The 23,742-nt window shown below is 41.1% G+C and overlaps 1 protein-coding gene across 7 annotated transcripts in view; it reads right to left on the bottom strand.

Moving 5' to 3' along the window:
• Positions 1-23,742, bottom strand: part of LOC105028765 (apoptosis-stimulating of p53 protein 2) — a 66,249-nt gene that overhangs the window by 2,585 nt on the left and 39,922 nt on the right. For 6 of the 7 annotated variants that reach the window (XM_029122556.2, XM_029122555.2, XM_029122558.2 and 3 more), the window contains 12 exons: positions 15,192-15,369; positions 14,680-14,861; positions 8,021-8,185; positions 7,482-7,695; positions 7,084-7,209; positions 6,619-6,734; positions 5,455-5,812; positions 4,420-5,156; positions 4,171-4,308; positions 3,360-3,493; positions 2,557-2,723; positions 2,176-2,375 (listed from right to left, as the gene is read on the bottom strand). In XM_029122556.2, the coding sequence (XP_028978389.1) occupies positions 2,176-2,375; positions 2,557-2,723; positions 3,360-3,493; positions 4,171-4,308; positions 4,420-5,156; positions 5,455-5,812; positions 6,619-6,734; positions 7,084-7,209; positions 7,482-7,695; positions 8,021-8,185; positions 14,680-14,861; positions 15,192-15,369 (2,715 nt within the window). The remainder of the gene's footprint in view (positions 1-2,175; positions 2,376-2,556; positions 2,724-3,359; positions 3,494-4,170; positions 4,309-4,419; positions 5,157-5,454; positions 5,813-6,618; positions 6,735-7,083; positions 7,210-7,481; positions 7,696-8,020; positions 8,186-14,679; positions 14,862-15,191; positions 15,370-23,742) is intronic. The other variant, XM_020052575.3, reaches the window with a different exon arrangement.

The raw sequence follows: 23,742 nt of genomic DNA, 5'->3' as shown, positions 1-23,742 counted from the left end.
AAATCTTGGGTGAGAACCTCCTTCCCTCAGCCAGGGCATTGAAAATGGGTTGTGGATGGGTATTCCAGCATGACAATGACCCAAAACACACGGCCAAGGCAACAAAGGAGTGGCTCAAGTAGAAGCACATTAAGGTCCTGGAGGTCTAGTCTCCAGACCTTAATCCCATAGAGAATCTGTGGAGGGAGCTGAAGGTTCGAGTTGCCAAACGTCAGCCTCAAGACCTTAATGACTTGGAGAAGATCTGCGGGAGGAGTGGGACAAAATCCCTCCTGAGATGTGTGCAAACCTGCTGGTCAACTACAAGAAACGTCTGACCTCTGTGATTTCCAACAAGGGTTTTGCCACCAAGTACTAAGTCATGTTTTCCAGAGGGGTCAAATATTTATTTCACTGATTAAAATGCGTTTTTCTGGATTTTTTTGTTGTTATTCTTTCTCTCACTGTTCAAATAAACCTACCCTTAAAATTATAGACTGATCATTTCTTTGTCAGTAGGCAAACATACAAAATCTGCAGGGGATCAAATACTTGTTTTCCTCACTGTAAATAGGTTAAAGGGTAAATCCACTGAGTGACTACCACCACTAACACCAGTATTTTTTTTATTGCCGGGAAAGTTCACCCAATGAGATCATTGGTTGAATGACCTTGTTACCTGATCTAAAAACAAATGGATTTATGTTTTGTAGGTATTATTATGGCCCTTGTATTTTGCTAATTGCTCAATCACCCTAGTGGTGGGTAGATATGTTTGTCCTTGTTCAATAGAGACAGATTTGTCTTTACAATGTTGCTATTAGACACTACATTGCAGGATAGCCAGGATGACAATTTTTCTCTGACTTTGTAAAGACTCACTTGTCACTCACTCTCGAAGGTGGGCTTTTCAAAATAAAGGAGTTCTTAGAGACTTTTTTTAGTCTGTTTCTGCCTGTGGAATTAAGGAACGCTCAGTTTGTGTTCCATGAGGAAATTAACAATTTTGATGGCACATATGATATGTTAATAGCATATTAATAGACATAATAGATTAAATTGAGCAGCAGTGACATGTCCCTTAAATGGTTGTGATGTCAAAAAAACACCACAATTCTACATTGTGAGAGAATTTAAATATTCTAAAACAAACATGTTTGCAGCTACCCTAGCTATACATTCTTTGGATTTACCATTTTCCAGTTAATCCAATAGGATTTAGAACAAGGGAATGTTTGTATAAGACACTTAAGTATAAGTTCGGTATTGTCCTGGATTTGCCCCAAATATAATACTTGCATTCAGGATAAAAACTTTTTTTGCAGGCACCAGGGCCTTGATGCAATAGTATCAATGTTTCAGAATATTTATATTCTGTTCAGGCTTTCTTTTCAAGCACATTGTGGTTGGAAAATGTAATGGGTATCCTTGCCATTGGCAAGGACAAGGGATATTTTGGGGATGAAAAGATACAATACACACATGAGAACCTGAGGCATTCACCCAGATCGCCATACCACCTTATTTGCCTAAATTAATACAATTAATAACACAGATCTCTGATAATTATGCCTTTGAGGTTTATAGAGAAAGAAATACTGGATATACCTAGCTTTTTTTGAAATACTCAACCTCTGCTCTGAATCCAATATGGATCTTCAGGCAACCGGTTCCTAAAAGGTCCGGTAAAGTTTCTGCTCTAACCAACGCAGGGAATCAATTTCAGGGATTTTTGGAGGTGGGATCAAAAGAAGCACCTCTATACGTTGAGCAGTGTTGCTCAAAATTTAAAGTCTACAGCAATGTATCTTTATTCAGTTTCCCAAGACAAGGCAAAGAATCAATTACGTTTGCAGAGAGCCATGGCAAGCATGACTGACTAGTGACGTGCTGCGTTCACTTGTACAGCTGTTTTTTGACAGTTGCCACATGCAATTGTTTATATTTTTTACTTCAAAGTGTTATTTATATTAAAGAGGGTTAAGTGCATGCCGTAGCATCAGCTGAAATGTCTGCAGTGATTGCATTATAATTTGGTCAAGTTAACAGCCCTTTAAAGATATTAACAGTTCTCCCACAATTTTATTTTGAAGAACCCTTAAAGGACCATCAAGTAACCAATTATTGTTTTGTTTTTCCGATATGCAGGAGTTTCAGAGTGGCTAATCTGGAGTCCCGCCCTTCTCTTCTGCTTACACCTAGCAGGTTCCGTGGAATGTAGCCCTCTTGGTCACCACAGCGCGCCCACCACCACTCTGTCTCATCCTTGTCCTCGCGCCTCAGAACTGTCATGCAGTCGCCTTCCTGGAAAGCCAGCTCGTCGTCGCCCTCTGCCTTGTAGTCCCAAAGGGCATATACCACCCCGCGGTTCATAATTCCCATCTTCTCCTGCACACCTGGACAGGGAATGAGTTAATATTAGGGAGTGTGAGGTTACCGAAAGTTTGTAAAACACACACCAGTGTTAAGCTCAAATCACAAGTAAAAAAAATTAGCGATATTAGCACGTTTTTGGTTGCTTTGAGAATGGTTCCGGTTTTGTTTTCGTTGTTAAGCCTCTGGTTCTAGTGGCCTCACCATAGAGGAACTGGGAGCACTGGGCATAGCCCTCCTCCATCTCCTCACACTTGTCTGCTGCCGTCTGCATGTCGCTGTAGGTGGTGGCAAACACGGCTGCCCCGGACTCCACCAAGAACTTACACACCTGCACGTTGTTACAGGAGGCGGCGCAGTGCAGTGGGGTCCTGGGAGAGAGATGGAGTCAGAAGTAGTGGAAGGTGGGGGTTGAAACACGGACAGAGATACGAAAGGGAAGGAAATGAGACAAAGATGTAGGCGAGGGAAATAGAGGGAGCGAAAGACAGAACAACTCTACAGACAGTGAAGGACTAAATGCCATCAGCACAGGCACACAATGACAGTCTTGGGGGTGACATGCTACTGGGTTGCTGACGTTGACTGTAATCGGGCATGATGGGTTGTTTCTTCTCCATTTGCTTAATCGAGCAATTGGATCACACACTAAGCTACGTTGTTGCCTGGTAGGGAATCAACTTCAGAAACAAACATTTTGAATTACATGACCTTTTCCATCAGGGACATTTTTGGCAGGCAGCAATGCTCATTTGTGCACAGAAAAGCGCAGCTATGTCCATATAAAAAAAATCTGTTTGGGTGCAATAATGTTCTTGCTCTTATCATGTAAATGCCCAGTGAAGTGACAATAGATACTTTAAAGTTACTTTAAAGTGACACTATAAATGTTTAAGTGAACATAACTAATGTGAAAACATCCACTATGAAGTGAAAATAACGACTGTGAAGTTACTATTGTAAAAGTTACAACAACAAGGGACAACAGGAAAGTGTCACTGATTCACCAGCCATCGCTGTCCGCAGCATTCACGTTCACCCCAAACTGCACCAGGAACTTGACAATTTCGGTGTGGCCAGCACAGACAGCGTTGTGCAGGGCTGTTATGCCCTCATCATTGGGGAGACTGGGGTCATCAACCTAGAAAGCAAAGCGTGAAAAAGCTTAAAGACATCTTCCTAGTCATTATCAATTGTTACCACTTACAGCTAAGGTTTGGGAAGGTTGAACTGATCTTAGATCTGTCTCTGAGGCAGAAAGTAGGGACCTACATTTTGTGCCTGATACATTTTAAATCAATGGTACTCTTTCTGTACATCCATAAGGTTGACATGGTTAGATCTTTTGTTTGGTCCACTTCTAAAAAAGTATTTTGACGGATGTCAACCAGTGTTTCAAGTCTATAAAAGAAGTATTGCATTGCCACTCGAAAGTCTTTGGGTATGAGACATCTGTGTGCAAGGGTCACCCAAGAGTCCTGTCAACAGCTACGATTAAAACTGGACTATATCCAATTGATCGGCGCAAGGAAATTGGTTTTGCCAGTGCATACATTAAACAGAGTGTATTTACACAACTAATGGACTGAGGAATAAGCTTTAAAAGCCACATTCAGTCTATAAGGGATTTAAAAAGAACAGTGGACATTAGCAGGGTTAATGATGTTAAACCCATCAAGTGGAGTTTGAATCAGGCCAACTTCACTTTGTCTCAAGCCGCTATAATTTCAACACTTTACAACCTCTTTGAGCTACAAAAACACAAAAAATTGTGAATTATCATACTCACAAAGAGTTTATAATTAAAAACACACTTACATCATAGATGACCCTTTGTACCAGGTCGTACTCCCCCTCCAGAGATGAATCCAGTAACAATGCCAGAGGATTGAATTTGACCCGCATGCCGTGGTCAATGCGCTCCGAGCCGACCTTGCGTAGGTTGGTCCTCTTGCCCTGCAGGAGGGTAAGAGGGTAGATGTTTCACAATTACAAAATAATCGTTTCTATCAAATGAAATGAAATCAAAATAAATGTAACTTCTCTCAATGTATTATATGGACATACCGGTGGCAGAATGACCTGTCCCGTGACTTCTGGTGCCTGCATGTTGGTGGTGTCCTCCCCCAAGTCCTGCTCTGTGTTGTGGTATGGAGGGGGTGGGTAGGGCGGGTACTCGTCCAGGTAGACCTCTGGCTGGTGGGGTGGTGGAGGGCTGGCCTCCGGCTCTTCTTCCTCCGGTGGTGGGGGGAAGGAATGGCCAGAGGAAGGTGGCTCCTGGACGGGAGAACGTGGAGGCAGAGGGGGCGGAACCCGGGTGTCTTTTTCGTTCTCGCCGGGAGCGACGACTTTGGATAATCCTGTAACGCAGTCTCCAACTCCGTCCTCTTTTCCAGTTTCTCCCCCTTCTCCTTCGTAGGGGGACGCCACAACGGTCTCCATGGCGGCCAGTGTGGTCTTCTGGTATAGGAGCTTCTGGATGTTGGGCCCCATGGGGCCCTCGGGCTCCGTGATGGAGCTGCGCTTCTTAAGGGGCCGCGGGGCGTGGTGCAGCCGGCGGCGCAGGGCCTCCAGATCAGCGTCGCTGGGGTGCCGCTGAGGGTGTGAGACGAAGGGGAGGAGCTTGGTGGGGCTGAGGGGACGGGGGGCTCTCTCCATCTCCTGAACCCCAACGCTTTCTGGAGCTGGAGCTGCCAAGCCGGAAAGCCCAAGGTCTGTCTCGGAATCACAGGCCCCCGGATAGGTGGAGTCCTGGAGGAGTGGCTGCTGCCCCACACTGCCTGGGATGACTGGCTTACCATACACTGTCCAATAGCGAAGAATCACCATTACATCTTGTAAAATATTATAGGCTGTTCATTTCAATATGCAGGGTAAGTTGGCTGAGAACACATTCACATTTACAACTAGGGGAAGGGGAGAGGGAGGGAGGGGAGATGAAGTTAGCCAATTGGAAGATGTTCATTTGACGGTCCGATTGGACATTTTTGCCAGGATACCCCAGTTAAGTCCCCTAACTTGATTAGTGCTATGGTATATTTAGTGATCACAGACATCCGCAACTCCCCAACCCAAAAAATACAGACATGGCCCTTCTCTCACCTCTGGGCTGTGTGCGGGTTAGAGTTCCTCCGCCGGTCCTGGGCTGCTGGGTGTACATGGAGTAGATGGAGGAGGCCGCCACAGTCTGAGGCTTCTGGAGAACTGGTGGCGCCGCGGTATGCTCTGGAGGATCCTGGTTAAAGGGACGCACAGCGACTGCCGGTGGAACCTCCTGCTTGGTGGGCAGGGGCAGTGTCTGGCTGTGTCCTGTGATGGCCGGAGGTGCCCACGGATGCAGGGAGGCCGCTTGCTTGGCCTTGCCTGGGAAGGTGCCTGTGCTGTACAGTGGCTTGCCAAAATTTGGAGGCTTTGAAGGGATAGGCGGTGGCACCTTGCTGACACCCTTACCACCACCAGCCTATGGGGTTAAGGAGACAGTTATCCTCATCGTCAGATACCTTGCATAATAAGACGACTTCATGTGCTGTCCAAGATGCCATTCTGAACAGTAATGTACTGTTATTTGCCGTTTTTGTTGCCCGCCAGTTAACTTTCATGATTCTTGTCATTCTCATTAGTTTTCATCAAAAAGCTGTTTCTGCTCACAGGACTTTTTGCTTTGTCTTAACATTTTACAGTGAGAATTGATGTTTCTGGAACATTTTCACCTTGCACAGATCATCCTGCCACTCAATGTTGCTTAGATCACTAATTTAGCTAATTTAACGTTCCCACAACTAGCAAAAATAAGATTTTTGTTGTACTGCTAGCATAAACACAACCAAAAATGACCATTACAAATCTGCAGTTCCTATTTTAAGTTAATATTTCAGCAAATTTGATCTGAGTGCCTGAGATATTCCACATTTAAACTTTCTCGCAAGACCATTTATCAGTTTTTGTTGACTTGTAATCTCTTTACTTGGTTTAGACACTCATATCCTTTCTTCCCTGGAGTCGCTAATACTATTTCCGGTTTCGTTCTGTAAGGCAGAGGAGGTGACAAGTCGTGTTATCATTTACAGGCAGGATTCCACACAGTGCCCCTTATAAAATGTTTTTAAACTGATTTATTGAAAGTTATTTTTTTTACTGAACAACAGAAAGCTAAATAATCTTAGTCTAGTCTGCCTTTGGGTCTGTTATAATTTCTAATGGCTATGTGTTAATTACAACATAGAGGTAATTTAAATATGAAAACTGTTCTGAAAGTCAGTACAGTACCTGGACATCCGTCAAGAGGTCCTCGCTGCTATGGTTGTTCCGTGAAAGGGCGAGAGTTGGTGCTTCAAATGTTGAAATAACACGTCCTTTTTGGTCCTTCAGGGTCTCTGCAACTCCTGCCACCACAGGGGGAGACATCATTATAACATTATCAAAACCATGGAACATTTACATTACAATAGAAGCCAATGAAATCTGCCTCAGAACATTATCCAAATCATTTAAGACCCACATTAACAATGTAATTCCAACATTCAAATGTTTTATTATAGTATAACAACCACAAAATGTTATTCTTTTTTTTTTTTTTTACATTATATTACATAAAATTCCAAGCAATGTCACTGGGGATAACCTAAGATTAAATTCTAAATCAATTCAAGAATATAGCCATAGAAATAACTCCCCTTCATTAATTGAAAGTTGAAGATCAGTTAATTCATTCACTTGACGGGAAATGGTTACCTGAGTCTTGTGAGGAGACACTGGACATTCGAGGAAGTGTAGAGGACATGCCACGATGGATGCCTCCCGACTCTGCACAGGGACTGGACCAGTCGGACAGCTTAGATGTTTTTGACGACTGTAAACCTTTCAGAGAGTGTGAAACTGTTGTTGCTCAGTCGGTAGAGTGTGGCGCTTACTGTGGGTTTGCTAGTTAAAAAGTACGAAAATATCTACACACGCTACTGGAAGTTGCTCTGGATAAGATCATATGCTGAACAATTAACATGATATGTACATTTCCGTCATTTCACTGACCCATTTATGCAGAGCAACTTAAAGTAGTGAGCCCATACATTTTCATACAAGTTACCCATACACAAAAAGTAAAATGTTCCATAACTAAACATGTTTTTCACCTGTGTAGGGTTTAAGCAGCCTAGGAGGGGCCTTAATGGAGGAGTCTGGTATGGGTAAGGCAGTGGTGCCATCGGGGTAGGCAGGCTTGACCGGCAGTTCTTTTTGGCTGGGCATTGGAGGCCCTCTGGCTGCTGCAGAGCACAGGATGTAAGGGCCCACAGCTGCCACCCTGGAGTTTCCACACGACTGTGGAGCATGGCTGTCAGTGGGGCCCTAGAGAAAAATGTAGGTAGGTAACACTTTCCCTTATGATGATTTATTATCCATTTTGTTACAAGGCCTGTATTATCTTATGCTATGTAAGCCACAATGTGACAGATCACTCCGCTCCATGGATCAGAGGGGGACAGATTGTCTCATCCCAAATGTAGTTGTGATAAGTGGCTAAAAAGAAACACTGGTAAAGATGTATTACTGCATCAGAACCTTCGAAGTCAGTAACAAAAAGAGAGTTTCATCTGCCTTAAAGACTGATGACAACTAATCCAAAGGAACAATAAAGCTTCTGTTTCAACACTGAACCACAAACTTGACTCACGGGCAAGTTCTCCTTCTGCTTAAGTGCTGCCTTCTTCTTCCACAGGCGTTCGCGGAGCTCGGCCACCCGCTTGTCCATGGTGGCCACCTCCAGGTTGCGCTTGCTCAGATTCGCACGTTGCTGCTGCAGCTTTGCATTCTGGTCCTGGTTCAGCTTATTCCTTAGCTTAATTTGGGGTGGAGTGGGCAGAGAAAGACCTAGAGTAAATTCCTTGTGTCTAATGTATACCTTATTAGGGTCCCCATTAGCAACTATCAAAAGCAGCAGCTACTACTCCTCCAGGGGTATATGGAGATTTAATCGCACTAAGCCTCACCAGTTCATATGGAAGTTTATAGTTCACTTAATCCAAATGTTAATGCAATTCCACACTGCATTTTCATTTTCCACTTTTGCCGGCAAAGCTCTCGATAAACTGGTCAATTTTCGTTCCTACCCTCACCTATGGTCATGAAGGCTGGGTCATGACCGAAAGAACTAGATCGCGAGTACAAGCGGCTGAAATGGGTTTTCTCAGAAGGGTGGCTGGCTTCTCCCTATGGGATAGGGTGAGAAACTCAGCCATCCGTGAGGAACTCGGAGTAGAGCTGCTGCTCCTTTGCATCGAAAGGAGCCAGTTGAGGTGGTTCGGGCATCTGGTCAGGACGCCCCCAGGACGTCTCCCTAGGGAGGTGTTCCAGGCACATCCAGCTGGGAGGAGACCTCGGGGTAGGCCCAGGACTAGGTGGAGAGATTATATTTCGACACTGGCCTGGGAACGCCTCGGGATCCCCCAGTCAGAGCTGGCAAATGTGGCTCGGGAAACGGAAGTTTGGGGTCCCCTGCTGGAGCTGCTGTCCCCGCGACCCGATACCAGATAAGCGGATGAAGATGAGATGAAGATGATGAGATAATTCAAATGTGTTAATTAAAAAAGTCAGAAACAGTGCCATCCTTTGCAAATTAATTAATGACACTGTTTATCGTGCCAACCGGAAATAGGTAGGCTACAGTCATAGATGTATGGGTACAATGCGGTACAATGGCAACAAGCAAACAAGCAAGTTTATTTATATAGAACAATTCATACATAGAAGCAATTCAATGTGCCTTACAGAGAAAAACACATTGTGCAAGTAATGTTGGATTTTGCAGATCATATTGAAAGCAATTACATTTCCTGGTCAGATGCTCATGACAGAATATAAATTATAATAGAAAATATAGCTCTATCACTAATGATATTGACCCGTTAGTGTTCACAAATTTAACACTAGAAACCACCAGGCCTTTCAGACCAACAATATTAGCCATAGTCAAATGCCATTTCTGGTCATTAGCATACGAATCGGTCCTATTAGCATGGACATTCTCCTCCACAGCATCACCATCCAGCCGGAGCATCAGTTCATCTACTGGGTTGTCAAACTATATAGAATAGTCTAAGAAATAATGAATTACAGAACTGTCCTTCTGTTTGTTGGAGTATTGTCTGCTAGTTTTCTGTGTGTGTTTGTTGTTTTTCTTGCCTAGAATTTTGCAGCATCTGCAATGCTGTCAGGGCGTCAAATCATCGGGTTCAGTTTACCATTGTGAACTAAACACTGTAAAATGTATATGACTTGCTCACCGAGTTCAGATTATTTACAATTTCTACCATCATCACCATTCCTCATCATTACACTTGAGTCACATGCATACATGGGTTGATCAGGGGGTTATCGCCCATTCATCCATTGACTTCATTGTTATTTAATTGCTATTCATTTGATTCGATTCAACTTTTTCACTGAACAAGTACAATTACAATATAATGAAATGCAGTTAGCAGAAGTACAAATAGATGAGTGAAAAAAACTTACCAGTGAAACAACTAAGAACCAATGTATGTTATAAGTGGGATGTATAAATGTGCAAATTGAAGTTGCAAGGTGGCATGTGCAACTGAAATTCACAAGAATCTGAATATCCTATTGAAAAATGTTTTAACGTGTGATACATTCCGTTTGTGAGTTTGGAATCCTGACAATGGAACAATGTAATATATGCCTATTTAGAAAAGTCAAGGAAGGAAGGTGTGGCTTTCAGAATGGCCGTATATTTTAATTATAAACTCAAATGCCAATTCCCATAGGCTATTGGTGCCTCTAGTGTTAACAGAAGCTAACAACTTGTTCTTGCCATCATGGTGACACTGTTAATCAGTGTTATTTAACATTACAACATATATGTCAGGTTATTGTCTATGTTTTAAGAACTGCTTTCTCTGCTGTTTTTGGTTGACACTTGTTTCTGCAGTGTACGGTCTAGCATTATTATGTTACAGGTAGTCTGAATGAATTGGCTTGCTCATAAACCGTGTTTGCCACATGGAATAATTGTTTCAACCCTATAGAACCAGTGATTATGGATAAAAAAAACAAAGGTAAATCAGATAATTTAATTCATTTTTAGTTTCATAGAACAAACAATCATACAAAATATTTTATAATTTAGGTAAGTCAAAATTGAATTCACTGTTGTCTATGATTCAAATGAACATGCTCATTTGTTGGAAAAACATTTGAGTATAATAATTTAAATTAGCATTTTTCAAAGTATTTAGATACTTCGAAAACACCACCTGACATGTCGTCTGCCAAAGCGTGTGCTACGATGATGTCATCTAATGTGTCATCTGCCAATGGACACATAAAAAGCACTGCAGTTGTCCAATGCATTACGGCATCTTAAGCTGATGATTGTGACCCATTTGAAGGTCCATATTACAGAGTTGGTCTGTCAAAAGCTCCTCTTAAATTTTCAAACACTAACGGGTCAATATTATTATTAGTGATTGCAGAGAATTCAGCTACATTTTCAGTTATCATTTATTTGATAACTGAAAATCTGACCAGGAAATCTAATTGCTTTTTATACGATCTGCAAAATGCAACATTACTTGCGCTAGCCCTGTTGCCATTGTACCCACACATCTATGATTGTAGCCTACCTATTTCCGGTTGGCACGTTAAACAGTGTCCCACCTTCAGAAAATGACTGACAGGGCGGTAGAACATGAAAATGCAATCGCAATTCAATGTCATTTTCATTAAGTTAGGAAAACAGCGTTAGAGCTTGAAAATGCAATTGCAAAGGACGGCGCTGTTTCTCAATTTTCATGTTTGAATTAACATTTTAATTTTTCTAATGATATTATTGTATTTTAATTGTAATATTGACTGAAATAATGCAGGCAAAAGTGGAAAATTAAAATGCAATGTGAGACTGCATTAACATTTGAGTTAACTATATACTTCCATATTATCATAGGTACTGGAACAATGCAATTAAAAATGTATATGTATAGTTAAAAATATATATATATATATATATATATATATATATATATATATGTCATTGTAATATATATACAGTATCTCACAAAAGTGACTACACCCCTTACATGTTTGTAAATATTTGATTATATCTTTTCATGTGACAACACTGAAGAAATGACACTTTGCTACAATGTAAAGTAGTGAGTGTACAGCTTGTATAACAGTGTAAATTTGCTGTCCCCTCAAAATAATACAACACACATCTATTAATGTCCAAACCGCTGGCAACAAAAGTGAGTACACCCCTAAGTGAAAATGTCCAAATTGGGCCCAAAGTGTCAATATTTTGTGTGGCCACTATTATTTTCCAGCACTGCCTTAACCCTCTTGGGCATGGAGCTCACCAGAGCTTCACAGGTTGCCACTGGATTCCTCTTCCACTCCTCCATGATGACATCACGGAGCTGGTGGATGTTAGAGACCTTGCGCTCCTCCACCTTCCGTTTGAGGATGCCCCACAGATGCTCAACAGGGTTTAGGTCTGGAGACATGCTTGGCCAGTCCATCACCTTTACCCTCAGTTTCTTTAGCAAGGCAGTGGTCGTCTTGGAGGTGTGTTTGGGGTCGTAATCATGTTGGAATACTGCCCTGCGGCCCAGTCTCCGAAGGGAGAGGATCATGCTCTGCTTCAGTATGTCACAGTACATGTTGGCATTCATGGTTCCCTCAATAAACTGTAGCTCCCCAGTGCCGGCAGCACTCATGCAGGCCCAGACCCTGACACTCCCACCACCATGCTTGACTGTAGGCAAGACACACTTGTCTTTGTACTCCTCACCTGGTTGCCGCCACACACGCTTGACACCATCTGAACCAAATACATTTATCTTGGTCTCATCAGACCACAGGACATGGTTCCAGTAATCCATGTCCTTAGTCTGCTTGTCTTCAGCAAACTGTTTGCAGTCTTTCTTGTGCATCATCTTTAGAAGTGGCTTCCTTCTGGGAACAGTTCTTTGCCATGAAGTGCCATGTTGAACTTCCAGTGACCAGTATGAGGGAGTGTGAGAGCGATTACACCAAATATAACACACCTGTTCCCCATTCACCCCTGAGACCTTGTAACACTAATGAGTCACATGACACCGGGGAGAGAAAATGGCTAATTGGGCCCAATTTAGACATTTTGACTTAGGTGTGTAATCACTTTTGCCAGCGGTTTAGATATTAATGGCTGTGTGTTGAGTGATTGTGAGGGAACAGCAAATTTACAAATTTACAAACTGTACACGTAATACTTTACATTGTAGCAATGTGTTGTTTCTTTAGTGTTGTCACATGAAAAGATGTACTCAAATATTTACAAAAATGTGAGGAGTGTACTCATTTTTGTGAGATACTGTACATACAATTGTTCTCAAAAGTTTGTATACCCTTGCAGAATTGATAATATATGTACCATATGTAAAGAAAACTTGAGTGAGCAGGCAAAACATGAATTTTATTTCTAATGGGATTCACATTCGACTGTAGATCATAACAGAATGGCACAATCATAAAAAAAAAACATGGCAACAAAGAAAAACATGAACTGACCCCTGTTCAAAAGTCTGCATACCCTTAGTTCTTAATATTGTGTATTGCCCCCTTTAGCATCAATGACAGCGTGCAGTCTTTTGTAATAGTTGTCTATGAGGCCCCGAATTCTTGCAGCTGGTGTAGCTGCCCATTTGTGTTGGCAGAATTCCTCCAGGTCATGCAAATTCTTTGGTTGTCTTGCATGAACCGCACGTTTGAGATCTCCTCAGAGTAGCTTGATGATATTAAGGTCAGGAGATTGTGATGGCAACTCCAGAACCACCTTTTTCTGCTGCAACCACTGGAGGGTCAACTTGGCCTTGTGCTTAGGGTCATTGTCATGCTGGAAAGTCCAATAGAGTCCCATGTGCAGCTTTCGTGCAGAGGAATAAAAATGGTCTACCAGAATTTTCTGATAACATGCTGCATTCATCTTACCATACATTTTCACAAGATTACACATGCCTTTAGAGCTCACACACCCCCAAAACATAAGTGAGCCACCACCATGCTTCACAGTGGGGATGGTATCTGTTCACTATATGCCTTGTTGACCCATCTCCAAATATAGCGATTATGGTTGTGACCATAAAGCTCTATTTTGGATCTCTTCACTCCAAATTACAGTGTGCCAGAAGCTGTGAGGCGTGTCAAGGTGTTGTCAGGCATATTGTAACCAACCTTGCTTGTGGCATTGGCGTAGTAAAAGCTTCTTTCTGGCAACTCGACCATGCAGCTAATTTTTGTTCAAGTATCGTCGTAAACAACCACACCATCTTTTTCCAGAGCAGCCTGTATTTCTCATGAGGTTACCTGTGGGTTTTTCTTTGTATCCCAAACAATTCTTCTGGCAGTTTTGGCTGAAATCTTGGTCTACCTGATCTTGGCTTGGTATCAAGAGATCCCAGAATTTTCCACTGCTTAATAAGTAATTGACCAGTACTGACTGGCATTTGCAAGGCTCTGGATATCTTTTTATATCCTTTTCCATCTTTACCTTGTTACGCAGGTCTTTTGACAGTTCTGTTCTGTTCTCCATGGCTCAGTATCTAGTCTGCTCAGTGCACCCATTTGAGCTAACAAACTAATTGACTATTTATACACATACTCTGATTGCAATTTGAAAAGCAACAGGTGTGGGAAATGTTCCTTTAATTGCCGTTTTCACCTGTGTGTGTCACCTTGTGTGTCTGTAACAAGGCCAAACATTCAAGGTTATGTAAACTTTTGATCAGGGCAATTTGGGTGATTTCTGTTATAATTATGATTTAAAAAGGAGTCAAACAACTATGTGATAATAAATGGCTTCATATGATCACTATCCTGAAAAAATAGACAGTTTATGGGCATGATCAGTCATATTTTCAAAATCAATGCCAAAATGTCACAATTTCTGCCAGGGTATGCAAACTTATGAGCACAACTGTACATCCTAGTATATATTATAAGTATGATGAATGCTTCACTATATCAGAGAAAAAATTAAGAGACCACTCCAACTTTTTCTTTCCTTTCAAAAAAGTTGAAAAGGAATGTTTTGAATGAGGAACAGAAGCGTTCAATTCAATTTGCAGTGGTCTCTTAATTTTAACCTTTCTGTTCCTCACTCAAAACCTTCCTTTTTAACTTTTTTGTTGATTATTTTTTTGCATTTATTACAAAGAATATTGAATTAGCAGTTTAGCTTCGGGGTATTTGTTAATGGCCCCATGATGTCATTTTGCGAAGTATACTTAAAAAAAAAAAATGCTGTGGAATCAGATAAATCTGATCATCTCTTACCTGCAGTTCCTTGTAAAGACGCTCCAGCTCACCAGTGGAGCCTGAGCCATCATGTGAAGGCTCAATCTTGATACTCTTCAAGGTCTCTAGCTGCCTACTAAGCTCCTCCACTCTGGATACAGCCACCAGGAGCTCCCGCTGTTTACTCTGAAACAGCCCATTCATTTGCTCTATCTCTTCAACTACATGGTAAAAATCAACAAACAGACACATGTTAACCAAATTTGAAAACTTGCGTAACATTTCAAACTGAAATCGTACTTTCGGGTAACAGTGAAATACGCATTCATAGTCAAGAAATGTTTAATGTAACATTTCCCTAAACTAAACCTTGAGGTTAAAAAAAATTTTGGGAGAAAAATACGAAATATTCCCAGACCTAAACATAAACATTTAAAAAAAAAAAACCCTGAAAGATAAAAAAAAAACTGAAAGTAATGCCTTCACCCAGGGCCCTAGCTCCTTCCTGAAACCTTGTCAGCTTTCTAGGGAACTGGATCCTTGCCACTGACCCAATTTGCTGTTGCTGAGGCGTTTCTGCTCCACTTGACCTTTAAGGGCCCGCACGCGTCGTAGCTTGGCTTCCTGGTTTTCTGCATTTTCTTGGAGTTGCCGCAGCCTCTCCTGCTCCGAAGCCTGCTGCTGTTGCTGTCGCTGCTCTTGAATTTTCAAGTAACGCAGACGCTGCTCCTAGTCAACCAAACAAGGAAAAGATGTGTCAATAATAACCGACAGAGACTGTATTAACGTAGTCAAAACATTTTGTATTTGGTCCTGTGTCCCTTGAACATATAGAATACATCAAGCTTGTATGACTCTACATACTCTGCAATAGCAGTTTCTTTTGTGTCTTCTACATTGTCTTTTTCCCAGTAGTACAAACCAAATGCTTACATATTTATTTTATAATTTTGGCAAAGAACACTTATCCATTCATATTGATGTTTTCATTATCATGAATAATCATTCATGAAGCTTGAACAATGATGAACAGGAAACCTGGATGCGCAAAGATGATACCAACACAAAAAGCTAAACTCCTATACAATGGTGAGATGTTTATTATTGTAGACTTCCCAGTTCCTTAAAAAAACGAAAATTGTATATATAGAACTCGGATTAAACCTTATAGAACTCGAATGAAACCTTAATATGAACTAGATAACCCGAGATAATTGCAAGCAAGCCTATTCAAATAGCAGCGTATGTTTAGCGAATAAGAATTGGAAAAAGAGCAGAAGAAAGTTAGCTTAGTCTATAATGTCTGTTTAAAGAAAACTGAAATAATGCATTCCAGTTTCACTTAGGTCCGTGTAACGCTTATCAGTTCATCTGATAACACCTCATTCCCTACCCGGAGGAGGCACTCCATCAGTTTCCTGCTGAGAACCATGGCCTCAGATTTAGAGGTGCTAATCCTCATCCTAACCGCTTCACACTCGGCTGCGAACCGGTCCAGTGAGTGCTGAAGGTCACAGACCGATGATGCCATCAGGACCACATCAACCGCAAAAAGCAGCGATGAGATCCCCAGCCCACCGAACTGCAACCCCTCCCCACCCCGACTACGCCTCGATATCCTGTCCATAAAAGTTACAAACAGGATTGGTGACAAAGCGCAGCCCTGGCGGAGGCCAACCCCCACATGGAACGAGTACGACTTATTACAGAGAACCCAAATACAGCTCTCACTTTGGACGTACAGGGATTGGATAGCCCTCAGAAGGGATTGGATAGCCCTCAGTTGAGTACTTTTACTTCATACACCTCTACTTCTATGTGATTGTTCTGATCTTTCATTTCAGATGTTAAGATGCGTTGTTGACCTGGGGGGTGCTGTTGCCTGGGTAAATGCCAACACATGCCTCTTCTGAGACCGGGTACCCAAATGATGAGGAAATATAGGGTGCTGTGCAGATGCTAAGAGAGGCCTAAACTCTAGAGGAAGAACAAGAAGCTCTCTCTCCATTCATGTTTATGTTTAATAATTTGGAAGACAATGAAACATTCATGGATGAGATAGACTAAAGAGGACTTATTTATAATTTTGAGCTTCTCTGTTAATTATTTTTGTTGATGAGGATACCTATTAGCTGTCTTTAAACCATCAGAACAAAAATGACAAGCTCCAGAAAACACAATATAGTTTGACGAGACAAGAAACATCAGTTGTTTAGCAAGACTAAACTGGACAGTGTTTTGGAAATGTTCACCTGGCCATACAACATGATAGGATGAAACCAATGCCTACAGAATCTGGGTGAAGCTGAATACGCAGTACATAAAGAAACAGTTTAGTTTTGTTTGTGTTGGAATGTAATGTTTTGAATATTTGATCGGGTGAATGTTTAATTATCTAACTGGCATATCATTTAATTTTGTATTTTTAGGTTATGCCATAAACTTCATGCTTTGGACTACATTCATTTACTTTCAGTAATGTCTGTCGTGCTCTTTTGGACCTGTTCTACTTGTAATTTATGCTATTGAATCAACTTTTAGGATAAGGGTTAAATTAGGCCTCAGATAATCAATTCCAAGACATGTAACACTTATATTCCTCCCAACAATGTTAAGTCCATAACCACGTCATTACTCTAGAATTAATGATATAATAAAAAATAAATATATTTCTGTAAACAGATGCTGACCTGACCTTTACATGATGCAAATTGAAACTTGCCACCTTTCTGCAACAGGCTACAGTTACCAATTTCAACTTTCTAGAACATTTCTTTTAAATTGAACAGTGCAAGTGAAAGGAATGAGAAACCATTACAATTATTTGTATTTGAAAAGACCATTTAATGTTACATAATTGGTACAAGCACAATCAGACTAGAGCGCTTTTTCAACATGTAGTAAAGCAAATACACTTTTGCTTTCTATATCAATGCTTGAACCGCTTGAACCAAGTGTTATATCTTGACAAAAGATATTGAATGAAATCACACAGACTCTGAGATAAAGTTGTAACGTTTGTTAACTCTTCTGCCTCCATTAGCACACTCAAAGTTATGACGTCATACCTGTACATAACACCTAGCGTCGAACCGTGTGTCAAACCAGAAAGTCACCAAACTGACCAATGGCGAACATCAGTGGGCGTAACTTAATATCTAGTGGGCGTAACTTAATATTCAGGAACCACCATATTAAGTAACGCCCCTGACTTGCGGTCTGCAGATATACCTTATTGGAGATATTATTCCAGCATAATATCCTGTTTCTAAAATAACGCTAATGAAGCCTCGTTTGGCCATCACTATGTCTGTCCTTAATGATTACGAGAGTGTAATTCAGAAGCAGTGGAAGAGTTTGACTTGTGGAAGTGAAGAATGAGTTGAATCTCAATATAGTGAAGAATGGGCTGAATCACTATATAGTATGCATACTTGTATACTATATATGTCAGATTAGTATGTGAGAAGATTAGTATGTCTCAAACCATAGGCTGAAAATAGTATGCCAAAAGTTTCCGGATGGTCTACTATTTCTGTTGGATTTACAAAGTATGCATCCGTGTATACTTTTTGGGGTAATATAGACCAAAACCACTTGCACAGTAAAAGTGGAGGGGGTTCCATGATTCGTCTATTCGTCTTTTCGCTAGCAATTGCTCAATTCTTATGACTATTCCAATTAGTAAGATACTAGTACGCCTACTACTGGCTAATACGCTATTAAAACAGCCAGTAGCAAAAGCCATACAGTTCATAGATGCTATTTGTGGTGGACGTAAACTTCATAATGTTGCCAAGTGGTTGGAACCCATGTAGGGGATACGGTACTGGTGGGAAAATTTTGGATGGTTGGAGTTCAGATCGGAGTGTGTGTGAAAGGCTAAGCAAACAGGCTGGGTTGGACCTGGTCCTAGTTCCCAAGCTGGTGTTCCTGTCTAATTGCTGAGGTGTCGAAAATGTCAGTAGTGTGGTGCTGACTATATACGGGGGTGGCTGTATAAATGTTTGCCACCGTTTTTGACTGCGGTCAACCTGGCCGACTCTTGAAAATAATCTGTCAAATTAGTCGGCCTGAAGAATTGTGTGCGCGTCTATACCATAGCATGCGTGAAAGTGCTCTGAAAAGCAGTCTGTGTCGCAAGGCATATGCGTGTCTTGCTCTATCAGTTTGATTTTTATTATTTTAAGATACATTAAAGCAATAAACATGTTTGAAGATACGATGTTGTAAGACGCTGTTTTCGTTTTTATACATCTGATACAGCCTAAATTCCCATAATAAGTTAACGATTCCACTTGATTTGAGTTCAGGTATGTCCCCTCTATGTGTTGACCACATGAAGTGGAATTTTACTGTAGCATAATGGAGAAATTGAAAGGTATATTGCATCTCTTTGGAGACATTGCTGCTGTCACACTAAATGCCACATTACAGCCTCAATTCCCATAATTAGTTAACCATTCCACTCTATTTGAGTTCAGGTAAGTCCCCTCTATGTGTTGATCACATAAAGAGCAATTTTCTTGTAGCATTTAGGAGAAATTCACATTTAAAAGTATATTTCATCTCTGTGGAGATGTTGGTGCTGTCACACTTAAAGCCACATTACAGCCTCAATTCCCATAATTTGTATAATATTCTACTTCATTTGAGTTAAGGTACATCCCCTCTATATGTACAACACACATAAATACATTTTACTGTAGCATTTTGGAGAAATTTACATTGAAAGCTATAAGGTGTCTTTATGGAGAAGTGAAACTTACATTTAAAGCTACAGTAAATCGTCAAAGCCCATAATTATTTCATGATTTGACTTTTGAGTTAAGGTGTCTCCTCTGTGTACACAACATGAAGAGCAATTTTACTGTGGCATCTTGGAGAAATTCACATTGAAAGGTATAATGCAGTTCTATGGTGACTTGAATGCTGCTACACTTAAAGCTACATTACCGGCTCAATTCCCATAATTACTTGATGATTCTACTTGATTTAAGGCAGATCCCCTCTGTATGTACACCACATATAGAGCATTTTCACGGTAGCATTTTGGAGAAATTAACATTCAAAGATGTATTGAATCTCTAATGAGATCTGAATCCACTTGATTTCTGTTAAGAAAGTTCTCCTTTCCAGTAATTCTAATTCTACAGTAAAAGTGCTCTATATGTGGTGTACGTATAACAGAGACCTTCCTTAACCTAAAACAAGTGTATTCATTAACTAATTATGGGATTTGAGTGTTTATTGTGGCTTTAAATATAGCTGCAATCACGTCTTCATAGAGACACATTACACTTTCAAAGTGATTTCTCAAAAAGCTGCAGTTAAATTGCTCAATATGTGTTGTACGTATTAAATGTAAATGTCTCACAAAATGCTACAGGGAAATTGCTCTATATGTGGTGTACACATTGAGGGGACCTACCTTAAGTCAAAACAAGTAAAATTGTTAACTAATTATGGGATTTGAGCATTTACTCTAGCTTTAAATATAGCAGCATTCTTGTCTCCATAGTGTTAATGTATCCAAAATGCTACAGTAAAATGTCTTCATATGTGGTGTACACATTGAGGGGACATACCTTAACGCAAATCCAGTAGAATCTCTTTTACTAATTATGTGAATTGAGCATGTAATCTAGCTTTAAGTGAAGTTGCCATTGAGATGCATTAAATGTGAATTTCTCAAAAATGCTACAGTAAAATTGCTTAATTGTTCGTGGACGCATAGAGGGGACCTACCGTAACTGAAATCAATAAGAATTGTTAACCAATTATGGGCATTGAGCCTGTGTGACAGCATCCACGTTTCAATAGAGATGTACAATACCTGTCAATGTGAAATCTCCAAAATGCTACATTAAAATTGCTCTATTTGAGTTGTACCTATAGAGGGGACCAACTTAAACTTAAAATCGTCAACTAATTATGGGAATTGAGCCTGTAATGTAGCTTTAAGTGTTGCAACATTCAAGTTCACCATAAAGATGAATCATGCCTTTCAATTTCTCCCAAATGCTACTGTAAATGTCTGTGTACACATTGAGGGGACATACCGTAAGTCAAATCAAGTAGAATCATTAACTTATTATGGAATTTGAACCTGTAAAGTAGCTTTAGGTGTAGCAGCATTCAAGTCGCCATAGAGATGCATTAAACCTTTTAATGTGAACCTTTCCAAAATGCTACGCTGAAATTGCTCATTATGTGGTAGACACATAAGAGAGGACATACCTTAACTCAAATAAAATTTAATCAATAACTAATTATGCGAATTGAGGCTATAATGTGGCTTTAAGTGTGACAGGTCCAATGTCTCCACAGAGATGCTAAAATTTTAAATGTGAATTTCTCCTAAATGCTACAGTAATATTGCTCTTTATGTGGTGGACACATAGAGGGGACATACCTTAACTTAAATCAAATGGAATCAATAACTAATTATGGGAATTGAGGCTGTAATGTGCCTTTAAGTGTGACATCAGCAACGTCTCTATAGAGATGCAATATACCTTTCATTTTCTACAAAATGCTACAGTAAAATTGCTCTTTATGTGGAGGACACATACAGGGGACCTACCTTATGTCAAATCAATTGGAATGGTTAACTATTATGGAAATTTAAGCTGTAATGTAGCTTCAAGTGTGACAGCATCCAAGTCCCTTTAGAGATGCACTATATTTTAAATGGGAATTTCTTTGAAATGCTACAGAAACATTGCTCGAAGGAATAATTATGACAAGTTTACTAAGAGCAGCAGGTTTTCGATTGGGAGAGAGGTGCGTCAGGCACGCACTTGAATAGATGAACCCAGTGTGCACCCAAATTAGAAGGGAAGGTACAGCAAGACAAACCAATCCCCATATCTACTATGCTGAATATACAGGCCATATCATATTTCAGACGATAAACCAAAAATCTGAACAAACGAGTCCTTAAACTCAACTTAAACCCCAAAAAATGGATTGAAAATTCAAATGTTAAATTATTTTCCCGGAAAAGTTTTATTTAGTGATTTTACTGCCATTTTCTCTTAGCTACCTACTGGTGCACCTGAAGGCATTATTCTCGAAGGCACCCATTTAAGCCCCTCCCAAGCAATTAATTAGAATGCGTTAACGCAGGGGCGTCCAAACAGTTCCTTGGAGGGCCGAGTGTAAGCAGGTTTTCGCTCTCACCTTGTCCTTGATTGACTAATTAGGTCACTAATTGCTTAGTTGTTCCCCTCTTGGTTGTGTAGGTGTGAACTATGAACCAATTTATATGAAAAACCAAAACCCGAAGACACTCAGCCCTCCGTGGAACCGTTTGGACACCCCTTAGTTAACGTGTTTTCAGACATTACTGTAAAACAGAGGTCTCAAACTGGTTCCACGGAGGCCCATGTGTCTGCAGGTTTTTGGGTTTTCCTTTAAATTCGTTCCCAGTTCAGACCTGAACAACCAGGTGGGGGTAGAAACGAATAAATTAGTGACCTAATTAGTCAATTAAGTACAAGGTGAGAGCAAAAACCTGCAGACACTCGGCCCTTCCGTGGAACCGGTTTGAGACCTCTGCTGTAAAATGTTTTTCCCACCCTTTTGCAACAAATATCCTATAGGTATACCCCCTAGGAATGATCTAACATTTAGTTGAAAAAACATAATTCTCTTTTTAAGACAAAATGGCCTTGTTTAGGATCTTTACATATTCCACTGAAATATAGGTCAATGGGCATGGTTTATATCAATTGCAGTTATTAATTAATAATCAAAAACCGTGTTTCCAAAGAAGTTGGGACGCTGCATAAAATGCTAATAAAAACAGAATGCAATTATGGGCAAATGAGTACAAAGACAACATATCAAATGTTGAAATTGAGAACATCTATTATTTCTGGAAAAATACAAGCCAATTTTGAATGTGATACCAGCAACACGTTTCAAAAAAGTTGGGACAGGGGAAAGTTTACCATTGTGTTACATCACTTCTTTTAACAATACTCTAAGCATTTGGAAACTGAGGAGACAAACTGCTGTAGTTTTGAAAGTGAAATGTTTTCCCATTCTTGCTTGACATAGGATTTCAGCTGTTCAACAGTTCGGGGTCTCCTTTGTTGTATTTTTTGTTTCATAATGCGCTAAATATTTTCAATAAATGACAGGTCAGTCCAGTTTTGCACCCGGATTCTTTTACTACGAAGCCATACTGTTGGAATACATGCAGAACGTGGTTTTTCCCAGAAAAAAGCATTGTCTGGATGGCAGCATATGTTACCCCAAAACCTGTATATACTGTTCAGCATTAATGGTGCCTTCACAGATGTGCAAGTCACCCATGCCTTGTGCACTAATGCACCCCCACACCAACATGGATGCTGGCTTTTGAACTGTGCGCTGATAACAAGTCAGACGGTCCCTCTCCTCTTAAGGGCGCAGGGTCCATAATTCCCTTACTGATTCGGGGGCGGAGCTTCCTCACACTCCAGCGCCCTGTACTGATTCTGGGGCGGAGCTTCCTCTTGCTCCTACGCCCCATACTGATTCGGGGGCGGAGCGTCCTCCTGCTCAGAGCCCTGTCCTGATTTGAGGGCGGAGCCTCCATCCCTTCACCTTGTCCTGCTCCGTGGGCAGAGCCTCCACCAATCCCAGCGCCTCATCCCACTCTGGGGGCGGAGCCTCCACCTGCCCCAGCACTGCTTCCTGCTCTGGGGGCAGAGCCTCCACCTGTGCCGGCACCACATCCTGCTGGACCCACCACCTGGTGCCCCGCCCTTCCCCGCCCTTCCCCCTTGGGTGTTCCGGTCTTGCGGTCGAGAGCCCATGCCTTGGGGCGTGGAACGGTCAGGTCCTAACTGGGGCCCTCTAGGCATCTCTATGCGCCTGGGGGCCACAGTCAGGACCTGACCACAGAGGTGCCTCTAGGCATCTCTGCGTTACTGTTTTTCTGTTCTCCCCAATTAGATACAGCTGAACCTTGTTGTTTTAATTGGGGACCCTATTTAAGTTCTCTGTTTTTTTCCTCAGTTTGTTGGTAGGTTTGTTATTTGTCCTGTTGCTACCCTTCAGTTTACGGTTGTGCCTCGCCTTTTGTTGTTTTCCTTTCATTTTTGATTA

The sequence above is a fragment of the Esox lucius genome, chromosome 9, assembly GCF_011004845.1.
Source record: "Esox lucius isolate fEsoLuc1 chromosome 9, fEsoLuc1.pri, whole genome shotgun sequence".
NCBI classification, from domain to species: domain Eukaryota; kingdom Metazoa; phylum Chordata; class Actinopteri; order Esociformes; family Esocidae; genus Esox; species Esox lucius.
The sequence above is the reverse complement of the archived record's forward strand: the minus strand, read 5'-3'. Positions and strand labels throughout refer to the sequence as shown.